Source organism: Dendrobates tinctorius, unplaced genomic scaffold (assembly GCF_039654945.1).
Source record: "Dendrobates tinctorius isolate UK_male_01 unplaced genomic scaffold, ASM3965494v1 ptg000139l, whole genome shotgun sequence".
Classification (NCBI taxonomy): Eukaryota; Metazoa; Chordata; class Amphibia; order Anura; family Dendrobatidae; genus Dendrobates; species Dendrobates tinctorius.
Genome location: NW_027361807.1, coordinates 6,818,137 through 6,837,540, shown reverse-complemented (window position 1 = coordinate 6,837,540; position 19,404 = coordinate 6,818,137). Strand labels below are relative to the sequence as shown.

Sequence of the window (19,404 nt, the reverse complement as noted above, 5' to 3'; positions counted from 1 at the left end):
TTATGTAGAATACTACTTACCATTAATAATAAAGGTATTTTTAATCTTCCCTTCATTATGGCTGGTTTGATGATTCATTATCTCTAGTTCATGTCCAAGGTCTTTTTTTTTTTTTTGTGCATTCTTAATAAAATGTAGGCCCTAACTTCCTGATTTTGATAAGGTTGATTAACGAGCAGAATTGTGTGGAGATACCACATTGATACCCAACTTACTTTAATGATATGCAAATGCCATTAATAACATGACATACATGACATCTAATGTTAGATTATGGTGTTATGTCTTTTTACTTTGAGAAGTTTATTTGAAGCATAAGATGCAACAGGTTTGCTGAACTGCATCCATAGTTCTTAAAATCCAGGTCCTTTCCATCGGTTGACGTGACACATGCAAAACATAGAATCATAGAGTTGGAAGGGACCTCCTGGTCCAACCCCCTGCTCAAAGCAGGATTCGCTAAATCATCCCAGTCAGATGTCTGTCCAGCCTCTGTTTAAAGACTTCCATTGAAGGAGAACTCGCCACTTCTCGTGGCAGCCTGTTCCACTCATTGATCACTCTGTCAAAAAGTTTTTTCTAATATCTAATCTGTGTCTCCTCCCATTCAGTTTCATCCCATTGCTTCTAGTCTTTCCTTGTGCAAATGAGAATAAAGATGATCCTTCTACAATGTGACAGCCCTTGAGATATTTATAGACAGCTATTAAGTCTCCTCTCAGTCTTCTCTTTTGCAAACTAAACATTCCCAAATCCTGCAACCTTTCCTCATAAGACAGGGTTTGCAGACCGGTCACCATTCTGGTCGCTCTTTTCTGAACTTGCTCCAGTTTGTTGATGTGTTTTTTTAAAATGTGGTGCCCAAAACTGGACACAATATTCCAGATGAGGTCTGACCAAAGAGGAGTAGAGGGAAATAATGACTTCACGTGATCTAGACTGTATGCTTCTGTTAATACATTCTAGAATTGCATTTGCCTTTTTTGCTGCTGCATCACACTGTTGACTCATATTCAGTCTGTGATCTATTAGTATACCAAAGTCTTTTTCACATGTGCTGTTGCTTAACCCTATTCCTCCCATTCTGTATATGCTTTTTTTCATTTTTATTGCCCAGATGTAGTACTTTGCATTTTTCCCGTTAAAAACCATTCTGTTAGTTGCTGCCCACTTCTCCAGTTTATTTATATCTTTTTGAATCCTCTCTTCTCTAGTATTAGCTATCCCTCCTAGCTTTGTGTCATCAGCAAATTTAATCAGTTTACCCTCAATTCCATCATCTAAATAGTTGATAAAGATGTTGAACAATACAGGGCCCAGGACAGAGTCCTGTGGTACCCCACTTGAGACATTCTTCCAACTGGATGTGCAGCCATTTACGACCACTCTTTGGGTCCGATCACTAAGCCAGTTATGAATCCACCTAACAGTTGCCTTGTCCATTCCATACTTAGTCATTTTTTCAATAAGGATTGTATGAGACACTTTGTCAAATGCTTTGCTGAAGTCAAGATATACTATATCTACAGCATTTCCTTGATCCACCCAATCAGTGATTCTGTCATAGAAAGAAATTAAGTAGTGCTTTCTAGAGGGATGTTTATGCCATAGCTCTCCTATAGTTGTTTGTATATTTGTTGTCTAAAGGCCTGGGTCACACTTGCGAGTTTCTCGCATTGCATACGCGCATCAATACAGCGGCAGTGCTGGGTATTGATGCGAGAGACTCGCACTCGCATGAGTTTCTCGCATTCAACACGCAAGTGTGACCCCAGCCTAATATTGTATATAGATTTATTAGATTTTTTTTTCCCTGTACTAAAATACCAATATAGTGTAACTAAAGATGTTTAGTAGTAGCAGTGTTCAGAGGTACATACAGTGGCGTATAAAAGTTTGGGCACCCCTGATCAAAATTACTGTTATTGTGAACAGTTAATTTCAGCTTCCACTTATCGCTCAGGCCTAAATTTAAAGATGACACACTTCCTTCTAATTTTAAAAACTACAAAGAAAATAGGCCATTGCAATAGTTTTGGCACCCTTCGAGTTCTCAGGCTAAAGTGCTATGTCCAGAAAATTCTTATCTTCTCTTGCTGAAAACTTTCTTTCAAAAGGTAGAGCAGAGGGGATGAGGTTCTGCAATCGTGGACCTATTTCTTACTAAAAGGAAGGAAATGGTTGAGAAAGTTAAGGTGGCTGGGAATTTAGGAGGCAGCTATCATGCTAGCCTCAAATTTTAGGTTACAAGACGAGGAAGACCAGCAAGGACTCAGACTTTAAGGTTGGAGTTCAAAAAAAGGCAGATTTTAATGGATTCAGAAAGCGTATAGGAAAGGAAAATTTCCTAAATTAAATTTTCACCGTACAATTGGTAACAATCCTGAAAAGAATGAAGCATTTAAAGAGATCAGGGTAAATGAACACAGAACGTAATCACTTGTTAAAAAGGAAAAAAAGCAATGTATATCAAATGGAAAGAGAGGGCATATCTAAAGAAGAATATAATGCTGTTTGTGGGGGATGCAGGGAAATAGTTAGAAGAGCTAAAGCCTCTAATGAAGTAAGGCTTGCAAGGGAGACCAAAAGAAGCAAAAGATAAAGATTTGGGGGTATGTCAAAAGCAAAGAAAAGTCAACGAAGCTATAGGGTTTTTACAGGATGAAAAGGGTGAAGTGGTCAAAAATGATGTTGAGAAGGCTGAAATTTCAAATTCCTCTTCCAGGACGCCCCTCCTGACAGCGCCACCTAGGTAATCCTTCCTATCCTTGATAGGGACAGGAACACAGAAGAGGTTAAATGGCCCCTTCCCCCACCCTCTAGTGTTTTTCCTGTCCCTATCAGGGACAGACGCGGAAGAAGGAGCATGGATGTGAATTCTATTTTCACGGTGTAATAGGCTCTGCAGGATCCATACCTGAACTCAGGAGCCACGCTCACTCTCTAGCAACCATCGTCATACGGTTGAGCTGTGGACTCCTGGAGGTAGCCATATCCCTCTCTAGAGGGCTCCTGCTGCCATGTCCAGGATGCACGCGGTGTCGGCAGGAACGTGAAGCAGCGCAGACCGTATCATTGGTGTGTGCTACTGTGATGCTGCTTCCATGTGTGTGCAGGCTGGTTGTCACATAGCCAGACACTGGCATTCTTTTCTTGCGCTCCAGCATGCGTTCCAGGTGGAGTGCACGTAATACAGTCGGAAACATCTGAGGAACGCATTCATCAGAACTGGCAACAGATGGGGCTTGGAATGATCTGACGAATTGAATGCCCTGAAGCCGGTTAAGGTGGACTACTTAAGGTTAGGGGGTAACTGCCAGCAATCCTACCTTACCATGGGGGGCAGAGTGCTAGCCGTTTGGACATCCAGTCAATAAAGCCATCCCTGGATCATGTGAGTGATGCATGTTAAGTCACATTACCTGCCCCTACCCAAATGGCCTATAGGGTTCTTTATATATTGTCTTTTAGGACAAGGAAATGCCTAGGCTGTCCACCTTAGTGGCCAAAAGGAAGGCTAAAAGATGTGCCACCTGTAATGTCAGATTCCTGGGGAGCTGTGATAAAAAAAACTGAGGATTGCATTGCTAAGTTACTTAAAGAAGAGCAAGCCTCATTTCTGACCAGCATGAAAGCCATGATTAGGGAATAAGTACAGAGTACGGTTTCCACTCTGATGCTGTCTCAGTCCCCTTGGCCTAAAAAACACAGGTGGGATGTGGACCCAACCTCAGAGAAGGAGAGCTGTCTTACTACTCTGATCCTGATGAAGGCAAAAATTCCATGGTATTACTTCCTGATGAAAGGAAGAAATCCGTATTTTCAGAGGAGAAAAAGTATGTACTCTGACGTCCTGTAAGGGGTACTATGAAAATTGAGAACTCTGCTGAACCTCTGATGGTTCAGGACGAGATGTTTGGTGGTTTGTGTCCATAGGAACAGTCTTCCCAGTAAATAAGCACATCACAGCAATCGTACTGGAAGAGTAGATAGATGTTGGGGAAAAAGCTGGTTATTCCAAGAGACTTTAAATATTGTCTCCCCTTTGATTCAGACGAGGGCAAAATATGGGAAGAGGTCCCAAAGATTGATATACTAGTAGCGAGGGTCTCCAAAAAAGCTAGTCCCTTTGAGGACTCCTCTAGCTTTAAAGATCCGATGGACAAAAGATCAGAGAGCCCTCCTTAAAAAGACTTGGGAATCATCTTCAGCTACCATTAAGGCGAACATGGCAGCCACTTCAGTAGTCAGGTCAATGAACCTGTGGGTTGAGGAGTTGGAGAGTCATATAAAGAACAAGACTCCTAGAGGAAAAAATCCTGAGGTCGCTACCATTGCCAAAGATGGCAACCGACTTCATGGCGGACGCCTCAGCAAAGTTTGTTCTGTTTGCCGCAAGGAATAGTGTGCTATTGAATGCAGCGAGATGAGCGTAAGGTCGGGGTCACACTAGCGAGGAATACGGCCGAGTGAGAGGCGCTAAAAGCACGCATTAGACACGGACCAATGATTCTCTATGGGGTCCCTCGCACCAGCCGTATATTTCTCATCCGTATTCTACGCTCCGTGCCAATCGCAGCATGCTGCGATTGTCAGCATACTACGGCCGTAGTACGCCAATGCAAGTCTATGGGTGCGCAAAAAATACGGATTACACATGGACCACACATGTCACTTGCGAGAAATACGCACCCGGTGTCTTTTAGCAAAGCCGGCAATTCAGTGCGCTATACAGTAAACTCACACTGACAGTTTTAATAAAGAAACGAAAGAATAGATAGACACATAGAATGCATATATATATTCTATGTGTCTATATCTATTCTTTGGTTTGTGTTCTAAAACCTGTCATAGGGCTCCTCCATTATATGTCCATTTTGCAACCCTGCGAGAATATCTTGCTATACGGATTCTTACATGCGCAAAATACGCGACCACACCTTGATTACGGATTACATACGGAGCACTGTTTAGGGGCCATTCATCCGTATTACGCATGTAAAATACTGACCGTTGGTTAGTGTGACCCCGGCCTAATAGTTACGATCGTGGTCAGGAGATACGCACTCTAAAAAAAAAAAAAAAAAAAAAAATTTCGATTCCCTTCTCCAGCCTACAGGTATTTGGTCCTGGATGAGTTACTAGAGAAAGTGTAATATTAAAAAAAGGCTTCCCAGGAAGAGGATGCCCGCCATTTGGAAAACTCTCTCTCATCCCAGACAGGACTATAGAGGGAAAGGGAATTTGGGCAGGTGGAGCTACCCCATGGGCGGTAGAGGAAGAGTCTCCATTCAGAACCAAGGGCTGGGATCCAGCAGACAATGATGCCAGAAGTGTTGGGGGGGGGGGGGGGGGGAGGCTTCAGTACTCCCTTGGACTGGCAGGCATTTTCCAGAAATCCATGGATTCTGCAGACAGTCACTCAGGGGTACAGAATGGTGTTCACTCAGTTGCCTCCCAGAAAATTCTGTCTAAAGTCTGCCCAAGTCTCCAGGGGTCTGTTAAAGGCTCTCAAAAGACATAAAGGAACTTATAGACTTGTAGGTTGTAGTTCAGGTACCATGGTCCCAACAATATCACATGCACTATTCTCCATCAAAAAGCCAGGAGGAAAGTACCGGACAATCGTCAATCTAAAATCACTAAATCAGTGGGTGCTTTACCAACAATTCAAGATAGAGCCATTGAAATTGGTCATACCCCTGACAAAGAAGGACTCATGTGAGCATGATCTGAAGAGTGCCTACTATTGCATACCATCTATGCCTCACACCAGAAGTACCTCAGGCTTGCAATAAAAGATCGGGGAAAGATTCAGCATTTTGCGTTTCGATGTCTTCCATACGGTCTTTCCTCTGCACCCTGGATATTCACAAAACATATGGTGGAAATAATGGCTTTCTTAAGAGAAAAATACCTAATTGTCCTGTACTTGATGCTCTACTTCTAATAACAGGCTTGCCAGGGAAGATGGATTTGCATCTAACAACAACAAATACAGTCCTGAAGCATCTGAGATAGTTAATAAAAAAAATCAAGCCTCAGACCGGAAAAGAAATGAGTGTTCCTGGGCATACTCCTAGATTCAGAACAGGATTACTTTTTGCCCCAGCACAAACAGGAGGCAATCTGGGAAGAGATACAGGTCATCCAGATGCGGAAGTGGATTCCGATCCGGAAAGCAATGCGAATCCTGAGTGTAATGACCTCGTGCATTTCCAGCATTCAATGGAGTCCATTCCATTTGAGAGTCCTGCAGCGAGAAGTCCTTTCAGCCAGGGATGGCAAAGACACCACAGTAGACAAGAAAATGATGTTATCCAAGGTTTCAAAGGAGTCTGTTCTGGTGGACCCTGTTAACAAATCTATGAAGAGCAAAACCCTGGAGCGTCTCTCCATGTGTAAGCATTAGTATGGATGCAAGCCACAGTGGCTGGGGAGCCTATATAGAGGGGCATTACCTTCGGGGAACATGGCCTGCATCAATACGCAGTAGCTCTTCAAATTACATGGAGCTCAGGGCAGTATGGGAGGCATTACAAAAGTGTTAATTACAGCTAAACAATCAACACGTCAGAACATTTTCAGACAACTCAACTACAGTATCCTTCCTTCCTTCACCAGGGAGGTCCAAGGCACCGTCATCTATAGGTGATATCAGAAAAAAATCTCTTCTTGGGCAGAAAATACGGTTAGATCAGTCACGGCAGTACATCTGAAGGGCTCAAGAAATCAGGTAGCAGATTTCCTAAGCAGAGAAAAAAAATCATCCTTCGGAGTGGTCTCTAAACGAGGAAGTCTTTTGTCAACTGATACAGCGCTGGGGTATCCAGGCAAACTTATTCACCTCCAGGAGAATGCCAAGACAAGTTCTTTTTGATAAATCCAAGAGACAATCCAACTGGGGTGGACTCCTTGGCCAACAGCTGGAATATGGAACTGGTGTATGCTTTCCAGCCACTCGTGGTGTTCATTTTCTGGTCTACCAGTTGAGTTCTCCTTCCAGGCTCCCTCTGGTGGTAACAGGAGGTAGTGAGGCTGATTTAATCAGTAGAGATCTGCCACCTGATAATGAGGATGACGATTGGACCTCAGGAATCTCAGATTGGATTTAAGACAGCCGACTCCTTACTCTGGTGCTGGTGATTCCTTCTGCTTGTCAGGTCTGGTTCTCAGCTCTGTTCCAGTCAGCTCAAGCTAAGTTTCTCTGCTAATGTTCACACTTGATTTTGTTGGTCTATTCAGTTTTTTGCGTGGTTAGCCAGCCCCGGCTGGGGCTGTGCTGAATTTCCACTCTTATTTATCTGTATTTGCCAATTTGCTTTTTGTCCCTTATTTGATTGGCCTCTTTTTGCTCTCTCAGAATATTTCAGAGTGCTGATATAGTGGGAGAAGTCTAGTGACTTCAGGCTTAATTTTGTTATCAGAAGTGTTGGACGTTATTTTGTAGGGTTTTGGGCAGATTGCAGACAGTGTCTTTCCTTTACTCTCCTTTCTAGTTAGTTTGGGCCCCATTGTTTGCTCAGCCTATTTTCCTGCCTGTGTTTGTGTTTTCATCTTGTTTCACCGTCAATACATGTGTGGGGGCTGTCTATTCCTTTGGGGTCTACTCTGGGGCAGTTTTCCCCTTTTCTTGCTTTAGGCTTATTTAGTCCTCCGGCAGTGACGAGGCATCTAGGTTCATCATAGGTACGCTCCACGGCTGCTCCTAGTTGTGTGGTTAGGATCAGGAATCTGCATAGTTACCAACCTCTCTGGTATTTCTGGGCTTAGCATGTTTAGGTTTTTTCCTCCTCGGTGACCCATTCATAACACACTCGTGTTGATACCGTGCGTATTGAGGAAAATCCAGGAGAGCCCGTCGACCGTGATTCTAATAGTTCCCTACTGGCCCAAAAGAAGCTGGCTTTCCCTATCAAAATGGATGTCCATAGAGGATCTGATACTCCTGCCAGCAAGACAGGACCTTCTAATTCAAGGTCTGCTTTACTATCAGAACCTAGAAATGCTGCACCCGTCAGAATGGACTCTGAGAGGCCAATCCGGAGGTCAAGGGGACTCATCTCTACAATCCAGGAAAACAGGAAGCTTGTAACTTTGGGGGAAAAAAAATATATAATCTCTCAAAATCTGGAAGAAGTTTTGTTTACAAAGTCCCAGTCTCCATCACTTCAGGTCCAGATATTCCTCAGATATTAGACTTCAATCAGGGTTACAAGGTTATAAGACCTAGTTCTTTGAAAGCACAGATTTCAGGCCTGGGGTCATTCTTTGATTATTTGCTGAACAGTCATCCCTGGATGGAGAGATTCGTTAAGGCTATTCAGCATTGTAGACCTACAATATGGAGCTCGGTGACCCCCATGGGATGTGTCTAGTCTTAAACACATTGTGCAAGAAACCATACGAGCCTTTAGACCAGGCCGACCTAAGATCTGTATCTTTCAAGGCAGTCTTCCTGGTAGCAATAACTTCAGCAAGACGTATAGGCGAAATTCAGGCCCTTTCTATGAGAGACCTATACGTGCAAAATCAAATGGACCATCTTATCCTGAGACTGGATCCACTGATCCTTCCTAAAGTGGTTACAGACTTTCATAGAAGTCAAGAGATTCTTACCCACTTTCTGTCAGAATTATAGTAATGAGAAGGAACTCTCATTCCACTTCTTGGATGTGAGGACAGTCCTACAGAATTTAAAACTCACGGAAGACTGGAGAATGGCCTCAAACCTCTTCGTCCAATTTGCAGGAAGAAAAAAGGGGAAGAAAACCTCAATCTACTCTCGCTAGGTGGATTAACTCAACAATCAGGGCTGCATAAGTCTCGGTGGGGAGAACTCCACTGGAGAACATTAAAGCTCATTCACGAAGAGCAATTTTCGACTTCATGGGCAGATAGAGCAGGACATCCTGAGGATCAGACCTGCAGAGCTGCAACCTGGTCAAGCTTAAATACTTTTTGCAGACCTTATAAGTTGGACATTCTGTCAAACCAACAGATGGCCTTTGGGAGGAAAGTCTTCCAAGCAGTGATCTCATCCTAGTAGGTGTTATTTGGTATTTCTCCTGGTGGTGCTGTCAGGAGGGACATCCTGGAAAGTAGGAATTAGTCCTACCGGTAATGGTATTTCCAGGAGTCCATCATGACAGCACCCCTTATATTCCCTTCCTTGGATTTCCTGTCTTGCATGTGATCTAAACATATGTAGAAAGGAAATTCCTTAAAAAAATACTGTTGCATCCATCCTGGTGTGTGGAAAAATCACTAGAGGGTGTTGGTGGGGACGGGCTATTTAACCTCTTCTTTGTTCCTGTCTCTATCAAGGAAAAGGACTACCTCCTGGTGGTGCATCATGGACTCCTAGAAACACCATTACCGTTAGAACTAATTCCTACTCTTGCATCTGTGTTCTCTACGAAAGCAAATGTAACATCAACTGATCTTCACGGTGCTATTGAAAGAGAAAAAGAATCCACTCAATTCATAAACGGAGAGATGGTGAGGGAACACTTGGCTAATTTAAATTAAATCTCCTGGTCTATCTGAATTGCATCCTAGGGTACTCAAGGGGTAATGTTTCTCCTTTCGGAGAGTGACATGTCAAGCATGCAGAAATGAGGAAACTTGAGCTCCTCTGGGAAACATGTAAACTGTCTGGAAATTGACATTCTGGTTTAGCTTTCATTCTAAGTCATGTGACAAGGCGACTGACTTTGAGGATTGCCACTTCCTATAGGTGGAAATATAGTTCTAGTCCTCTTCCTCTCCTAGGGTACTGAAAGAATTAGCAGAAGAAATTGCAGAACAATTTGTCAGAATCTTTGAAAAATCCTGGAAAATGGAAGTAGACTGGAGAAGGGCAAATGTTGTCTGCCTTCAAAAAGGAAAGAAGACTGAGCCAGAAAAGATATCTGACCAAATTGTTAAACAGCAGGTATGTAAGGCAATGGCCCCCTACCAGCCTGAGAATACCAGCCCCCAGCTGTAAGCTTTAGCAAGGCTGGTCATCAAAAATAGGGGGGGGTAACCCAATGGCGTATGGTGTTTGGGGGTGGTTTTTTTTTTTTTTTTTTTTTTGGGGGGGACCCCTCTATTCCTTGATAGCCAGCCTAGCTGACAGCTGAGGGTTGCATCCCCCAGCTGTGAGTTTGTGGTTATAGAAAATGCAGGGGAACCCACACCAGACTTTTTATTTATAGTGCATGCCGAACTGTAATCTTGATGCTGGGTGCCCAAATGTTTACATATCACTGAATGGTTGTGTTGGACCTCATTGTCTTCTTAATCTCTTCACGACATATGACGTATTTTTATGGAATATGTTGTGTCTCCAACGCTGAGCCCTTTTCTTTCCCTCACATGACAGTCTTCAACTTGCTTAACTGTTCACAATAACGGTCATGTTGACCATGGCTGCCCAAACTTTTACATGTAATAGATTTCTTGCTGGCAAATACTTTGAATAAGGGCTCATACTCACTTGCGAGAGTCTCGCATGATTCTCGAGCGAGTGCCTCACATGAAAACCTGGCACTGCTGCCGACACTTGGGCTGGAGCGTGCGGCTGCATAGAAATACGTGTAGCCCCACGCTCCGGTCCGAGTGCCAGCGGCAGTGCCAGGTTTTCAGGCCAGTGACTCGCACGAGAATCGTGAGTGTCTCTCGCAAGTGAGTATGAGCCCAAAAACCTTTAAATATTAAAAAAAATTAAATTCTAATGAGTTGATCTGGTGTAACACTATTATTTCTTTATATACAGAGCGTTCTTATTTCTTGGACAAAGGGATTTCACTGTTCTGGTGTGGAGGGGCAAGATGTGGTTCAGTTGTTAAAAGATGCTGTTCACAGGCGGGGGGTAAGTCTTAATGCAACCCTCTGATAGTATACTTCTTCTAGAGTGGTAACTCTATTATTTACTCATTCTTGCAGGAATATAATGTTGACATTATTGCCATTGTCAATGACACAGTTGGGACAATGATGAGTTGTGGCTACAAAGATCATAGCTGTGAGGTTGGCTTTATTGTTGGTAAGTTACCTGGGAAATTTTGAAACTTTTTTTTTTTCTAGCAATAGATGTACATACAGCTCATGATTAACGTTACTTTTTCTCAGGTACTGGTACTAATGTCTGCTACATGGAAGAAATGGGTAATATAGACTATGTGGAGGAAGATGAAGGTAAAATGTGCATTAATGTGGAATGGGGAGCACTTGGTGATAATGGAGAGTTAAGAGAAATTGAAACTGAGTATGACTGCCAAATAGACCAGATGTCTCATACACCTGGAAAGCAAAGGTAGGCAAAAGTTGGTGTGAATTATGAGCATTTAATGTTCTGTTCAAGTTTGGTCAGTTGATAGAAACTTTTTTAAAATCTAGTTAGTAAGAAAAACTTTTAATGACTGCTTATGGAATAACTATAATTTATTATTTTTTTTTTTTTTTTTTGTGTAGCAGTTGCATACACAAGAAAATGATTCCTTTTTTTAGGAAGTTCAATATTTATACTGGTGAAGAAGCAAGTAATTAGCTTCTCTTCCCTGCCTATTATATATTTTGAGAACCCCATTTATGTCAGATTTGTAATTGCAGTTTTAATGTGTAGTACAAGATTCCTAGGCGATACAGTTGAGTAAACCTCCCTTTTAGAATAATTTACACCTGTGGGTCCAAGGATCCTCCATCACGACACTAAGGGCTCATTTGTCATGCCGGATTAATGAAATGTGCAGCGTGAAAGTGGGTAAGTGGTGCCCAGATGACATAGAGAGGAGGGTCCCCCAAGCACTCCCCTGACTGCACAATATGCTCCCTATCGTCCCTAGACAGCACCTAAAAATTGCATAGCACATGGCCCAAAATTGTTATTCAATAGGAATTTTTTTTTTCACACCGATTGAGTAGCCATCTGAGAGGAAAAAAACAGCTGCATGTATTGTTCTCATCTATATTTTGGATGAGATTTGCCTGCTCAAGTCTATGGGTGTGCGAGAAAAAAAAACAGATCACATATGGATTACCCATATTGCATCAAATTTTTACACCTACATTGCCATTATTAACCTAGTAAACTGCATTTGATCATGTACTGTTGATGCATGCTGCCCACAAAGGGCAGTATGTGTTAGATACTGGCTGTAGTATCCCAGCTAGGTAATTTGTCTCTGAAACACTGCTGTACCAGAGAAAAACATGCTTTAATAGATACCGGGGTCCAAGGCAGCGCTGTAGACTAGTCAAACAGGTGGGTCTCCGAGGGCTTCCCCTTGCCCGCTGCCAGTGACTGGGCAGCATGTATCATCTCTCAGGTTCCCTTTTAACTGTTGCATAAATATGGGTGTAAATATGGTTGAAAAGTGTCCCACTTTTTCTGTATAAAAACCGGACATTTCATACAGTCTTCTATCCTGCTGCCTCTGAAAACATTTCCAAAGACAAAAGCGTTACCCATGAAGTTGTAAATGTGGAGAATAATGCGATAGACTTTGAACATCTAAGAGCTAATTATACTCCTAGCACATATTTTCCACCTCTCCTATATGATGTTGATCTCCATTATCTACAGCAAAATGATCTAAGTAGTGTGGGAAGTTACAGTGTGCAGACATAACTAATATGGAACATCTTTGTTATAACCTCAAAAGAAAATCTAATTATGCAGGTGGTCAGACGGGGAAACAAAGTATTGGACAGAGCCATTCCCTTGCTTTAATTCATTAACGTTCCTCGTATCCTTTAAGGAAGGCTTTTAGCAAGAATGTAAAAAAAATAACTTCTTTAAAAACCATCTTCTATAATGGTGAGTTTTAACTCTGGGAAGTATAATTTTTTTTTTTCTCATGGTTCCCACATTTTCTTAGTAGTCCAGAAAAAGCTTATTGCTAATTGAATGTGGAACTGGTTTAACACTTAGTGTGAGTGGATTTTTGTCTTTTGGGGATTTTGAAGGAGTTTGCTGCTTTTTAGAGTTGTCCTGCCTTAAGCTACAAGTCTGCAGTGACTGCAGACTTATGAAACTTCACATCATGTGCGCTGTAAGGATACATCAGCACCAGGAGTGTTGGGTGCATGACTGCACGCATGTAAGGCTAGTTTCACATTTGCGCTTTTAAGCGCAGCGACGGCCTGCGCACGGCCGCCGTTAAGCCCCGCCCCCTGCCGCACCTCCACTGGTAGCTCCGCCTACCGGTGCATGACGCTGCATGCATCCTGGGTCCCCTATCTTTATCACTGGGGGTGCAGGCCGTGCGCAGTATGCATTTGGCGGCGCATGTGTCCTTTTCACGGTGCGCCGACCAGCGCCAAACGCAACCTGCTGCAGTTTGGTGGCGCACCGTGAAAAGGATGCATGCGCCGCCAAACGCATACTGCGCACGGCCTGCGCCCCCAGTGATAAAGATAGGGGACGCATGCAGCGTCATGCGCCGGTAGGCGGAGCTACCGGCGGAGGCGCAGCAGGGGGCGGGGCTTAGCGGCGGCCATGCGCAGGCCGTCGCTGCGCTCAAAAGCGCAAATGTGAAACTAGCCTATTTTGCATACATGTGGTCTTATGCCGACTATATGGGTACGGCCAAATGCAAGTCCATCAAGTGAGTCTGGATACGTCCAGTTGAAATGTGGCTGCAAATTGTTATGAAAGCCTGCTTCTGGTGCCAGCACCAGAGTATCCACACAGACATATAGCCTAAGGGCAGATACACCCTAGTGTATCCTATCCGATGCAAGTGCATTGGATGCTATATGCATCAACTCCTGCTGTGCTGTGTGATCCGAGGGTCAATGCTCCGATCCTCTCGCAAGATCACAGCACAGGTGGGGAGGAGACAGAGAAATAAATTTCCCCATCTCCTTCATTGCAGGCGTCTGATGGAATCACCGTACACTCGAGAGCTATCCGAGTTCAGTGGGATGTTTCACACGAACCCATAGAATTTCATGGGTGTGTGCAAGCTGAATTTCGCATGTAATTGCAGCAAGGTGTTTTTTTCTGTTTAATTGTAGCAGGAGAAAAGTAATTGAGAACACAAGCATAGGATTAAATTGGTACAAATGCAATACAATTTTTACCCTGATAGCATTTGTCCAATTTAATCGCAAGCGCCCCTAGGGCCGGGGTTACTCGGTATCGGGCTGGTCAGTTCTTAAAGGGGATGTCATGGCAGCAGTGACCTGGTCTGTAGCACTGGGTGTGCAATGAAAATAGAGAAGATGATGATGACTTTGGGGAAATAAAGTTGTTACAGCTCTCCACAGGTAGAGCTAAGCCCCGGGGCAGTTATAGGTGTTAGAGATGATGATAAATATGATGATGGTGGTTGTAGTCCTTGTGCAAGGCAGGTGACACTGTAAATAAGTCAGAGGACACAGTGGAGTGCAGTCTTCACACTTTTACTCAAAGTTCTTCCAGTTACAATCCCCAGCCAGGGTGCTGTCCTCCGGGTCAGTGGTCCAGCCAGCTCTCAGGTAATTTGGGGTACATCATGTCAGAACTCCCTTCAGATGTTCCTTCCCTGGCCGTCTCACTGCGCTGGTTTCCTTCAATCCTGCCCTGCGCCTTCACACACACTGTCCCAAGCCAGCAACCTCCGATCTTGTCGGGTGATGTTCTTAGGATCAAGGGGACTATCTGGCCGCCTTTTCAGCGAAATATGTATGGATGTGGCTGCAGCACATGCAGATACTGCAACCTCCGGTTAGCTAGCTGAGTCCTTAGTTTCTCCACTAGTCTGGGGTTGATCTCCTACTGTGACCTGGTCCCTCCACCCGACTACAGTCAGCGTGGATATGGGCCCCACGGGTGGATTCCTCCCAACCTTGCCCCTAGGGCCCCTTCTTTCTCTCTTCCAATGAAGCTTATCTTTATTTTCTTCTGTCTTTCCTTTCTCTGCTTCTTACTGTCTTCTGGTCTAGGGACTGCTGAGACTGCTCAAGTCCCCAGCTCCAACTCACTTACCTCTCTCACTGTCACTTCCTTCAGCTCTCCCCCTGTGGCTTTCCCCACCCACACCCTCTGTCTAGTCCCTCCTTGGCATGGCGAGGTCTTGTGTTGGATGCAAAGTGTCTGGGTTCTGTGTAGCGGCTCCCTTCTTACCTGAGAGCGGAGTACTACTCCTCTGGCTGAGGTGCAGTATCTCTATGGCGACTGGACAATCAGGGGCACCACATGAACAACACCTTTAATGGACTCTTCTGTAGCTTAAGACTTTGTTCACACTTTGAACAAATCTACAGTGGAATATTTTCTGAAAATTTTGTGCCAAATGGCAATGAATCCGAAACAAGAATGCTTGTTTCGTTTTTATTAATTCCGAATTTCACTCTACTTCCTTGCAAGGGTGAATTTTGCAATTAAGACTATGTGCCCACGTATGCAGAAAATTTCTGCTTCAGAAACTGACTCCTTCCCAGAAAACGCGTGGTTTTTTTTCTGCGCGTTTTTTGCGAGATTTCCATGAGTTTTGTAAAAAAAAACGCACGTTTTTGATGCGTTTTTTCCGCGCGTCTTCTGGACTCATAGGAAATGGCTAAAAACGCGGACTTTTCCACAAAATTAATGTGTGCTGCGTTTTTAACCGCTAAGCGTTTCCTATGCGGGAAAAAAACGCATCCATTGGCACAAAAAAGACCAAAATGCATTAAAATGGATGGGATGCTTATTTTAAGCATTTTTTAAGTGGTTTGACCCCGAAAAACGCTTCAAAAACGCTTACGTGGGCACACAGCCTAAAAGAATGGTAATGCTGCAGATTTCAAATCCATTGCATACTCTCGTTTTCGTGTAGGTGTTTTTTTTTTTTTTTTTTTTTTTTTGTTGTTGTTGTTGCAATGTATGAATGGAGGTTTTAAAAACCTGATTCGCTAGTATTATAATTTCTTGTGATTTCAGATACTGGATGTAAACCGGTTTCCATTCATCAATAGCAAATAGTGTTTGAAAGGGGAACTAATTGACACAGCATTATAAAAGGCAATTTATATCATTTTCCCATGTTCACATGCAGGTTTGATAAGATGATTAGTGGACTGTACATGGGAGAAATTGTGCGTCAAATAGTTATTAAATTGGCCAATAAAGGTCTACTGTTTGGTGGCACTATAACACCACAACTACTTGCCAAAGAAGCAATACACACCCAAGATGCGTCAGACATTGAGAAGTAAGTATTTTTAACATGCATTTCAATATTCACATTTTATTTTCAAAGCCCGATATTGTAAAAAGTGTTTCATACATAGTTTTCGTTGCATTTTCTTTTCTGCATAAAAAAAACGCAGGGCTTTTGGTGCTAAGCCAACTTCATCTCAGTGGGGGAAAAACTGGAGTGTCAAGATTCTGAATGAATTGACTTGCAGAATTTTTTTTTTTTTTTATATAAAAAATGTATTTGTGTGTGTATACACACAAAATATATATATCTCTACACATATATAATATGTGTTTTTGTATTATGCACCACAGTTAAAATGCAAAGTAAGCTAATCATTTTTTGAAAATTATTTTGGGCATTGGAAAAGTATTTAAGAAAAGCAAAACAAACAACCCTGAAAATCTTAGGATCTGTGCACATTTTTTTTTCTGTAAAGAGCATAAAAAACTCAAAGGAATGAACGCATGCCTTGCATCCATAAAAAAAATAGACTTGCTGTGCATATGTTGTCTTTTTGAACTTTCTTTTTTTTTTTTAACGTCATAAGTAGTGTTGAGCATTCCGATACCGCAAGTATCGGGTATCGGCCGATACTTGCTGTATCGGAATTCCGATACCGACTTCCGATATTTTTTCAATATCGGAATTCGGCATCGGAATCGGAAGTTCAGTTGATTGACGGCCTGACGTCATCATGATGCGCGGTGTGTGCGCATCATGATGCGCCGTCATTTCGGGCCTTCCGGGGGTCTCTGCCGGCCTGCCGGGGGGCTGTGCCGGCCTGCCGGGGGGCTGTGTGGACTGCCCGGGGTCTCTGCCGGCCTGCCGGGGGGCTGTGCCGGCCTGCCGGGGGGCTGTGCACCCTGTGGGGGTCTGTACCGGCCTGCCGGGGGGCTGTGCCGGCCTGCCGGGGGGCTGTGCTGATGTCCGGGGGTCTGTGCAAGCATCGTCCGATGGGACTACAAGTCCCATCGGGCGATGCCTGCTACCATGACAGTGATTGACACATTAGCCAATGATGGGACAGTAGTAGTCCCATCATCCGGCTAATGTGTTAAATGTTAAAAAAAAAAAAAAAAAAAAAACTACATACATACTACATGCTACATACATACTACATATATACTACATACATACTACATACATGCTACATACATACTACATGCATGCTACATACATACTACATGCATGCTACATACATACTACATGCTACATACATACTACATATATACTACATACATACTACATACATACTGCATGCTACATACATACTACATACTACATACATACTACATGCATGCTACATATATACTACATGCTACATACATACCACATGCATGCTACATATATACTACATGCATGCTACATACATACTACATATATACTACATGCATGCTACATACATACTACATGCTACATGCATGCTACATACATACTACATACATGCTACATATATACTACATACATACTACATATATACTACATGCATGCTACATATATACTACATGCATGCTACATATATACTACATGCATGCTACATATATACTACATACATACTACATATATACTACATACATGCTACATACATACTACATATATACTACATGCATGCTACATATATACTACATGCTACATACATACCACATACATACTACATACATGCTACATATATACTACATGCATGCTACATATATACTACATGCATGCTACATATATACTACATGCATGCTACATATATACTACATGCATGCTACATATATACTACATACATACTACATATATACTACATACATGCTACATACATACTACATATATACTACATGCATGCTACATATATACTACATGCTACATACATACCACATACATACTACATACATGCTACATATATACTACATGCATGCTACATACATACTACATATATACTACATGCATGCTACATACATACTACATGCTACATGCATGCTACATACATACTACATACATACTACATGCTACATACATACCACATATATACTACATACATACAATACATTCATACAATACATACATAGACATACAGTACATATAACATAGAGTAACATACTTACCAATACTTGTCACATTGTTCCCCGAAGCCATTGTCTTTCCGGAATAAATATTAACATAACAAACCACAAAAATACTCACCCACGATCCGAAGCAGTCCACGAGTGTGTCCCACGACGATCTTGGGTAGAGAACTGCAGCATCAGATGATGCTGCCGTTCTCTACGGGCTGCAGGAATCCAATGACGGAAGGTAGGTATCCTTCCGCACTGTATTCCTCCGCCACTTAAAAAAAAAAAGTCCCTAGTCTCACTTTATGCCATTGCTGCGTGGGAAATTCCCACACAGCAATGGCATAAAGTGAGACTAGGGACTTTTTTTTTTTAAGTGGCGGAGGAATACAGTGCGGAAGGATACCTACCTTCCGTCATTGGATTCCTGCAGCCCGTAGAGAACGGCAGCATCAGCTGATGCTGCAGTTCTCTACCCAAGATCGTCGTGGGACACACTCGTGGACTGCTTCGGATCGTGGGTGAGTATTTTTGTGGTTTGTTATGTTAATATTTATTCCGTAGACGACAATGGCTTCGGGGAACAATGTGACAAGTATTGGTAAGTATGTTACTCTATGTTATATGTACTGTATGTCTATGTATGTATTGTATGAATGTATTGTATGTATGTAGTATATATGTGGTATGTATGTAGTATGTATGTAGTATGTATGTAGCATGCATGTAGCATGTAGTATGTATGTAGCATGCATGTAGTATATATGTAGTATGTATGTAGCATGCATGTAGTATATATGTAGCATGTATGTAGTATGTATGTGGTATGTATGTAGCATGTAGTATATATGTAGCATGCATGTAGTATATATGTAGTATGTATGTAGTATGTATGTAGCATGTATGTAGTATATATGTAGTATGTATGTAGTATATATGTAGCATGCATGTAGTATATATGTAGCATGCATGTAGTATATATGTAGCATGCATGTAGTATATATGTAGTATGTATGTAGTATATATGTAGCATGTATGTAGTATGTATGTAGCATGCATGTAGCATGTAGTATGTATGTAGCATGCATGTAGTATATATGTAGTATGTATGTAGCATGCATGTAGTATATATGTAGCATGCATGTGGTATGTATGTAGCATGTAGTATATATGTAGCATGCATGTAGTATGTATGTAGTATGTATGTAGTATGT

General features: G+C 42.5%; 1 protein-coding gene across 3 annotated transcripts in view; it reads left to right on the top strand.

The window, feature by feature from the left end:
- Positions 1-19,404, top strand: part of HK3 (hexokinase 3) — a 115,711-nt gene that overhangs the window by 61,669 nt on the left and 34,638 nt on the right. For 2 of the 3 annotated variants that reach the window (XM_073544986.1, XM_073544987.1), the window contains 4 exons: positions 10,763-10,858; positions 10,933-11,032; positions 11,119-11,302; positions 16,008-16,163. In XM_073544986.1, the coding sequence (XP_073401087.1) occupies positions 10,763-10,858; positions 10,933-11,032; positions 11,119-11,302; positions 16,008-16,163 (536 nt within the window). The remainder of the gene's footprint in view (positions 1-10,762; positions 10,859-10,932; positions 11,033-11,118; positions 11,303-16,007; positions 16,164-19,404) is intronic. The other variant, XM_073544988.1, reaches the window with a different exon arrangement.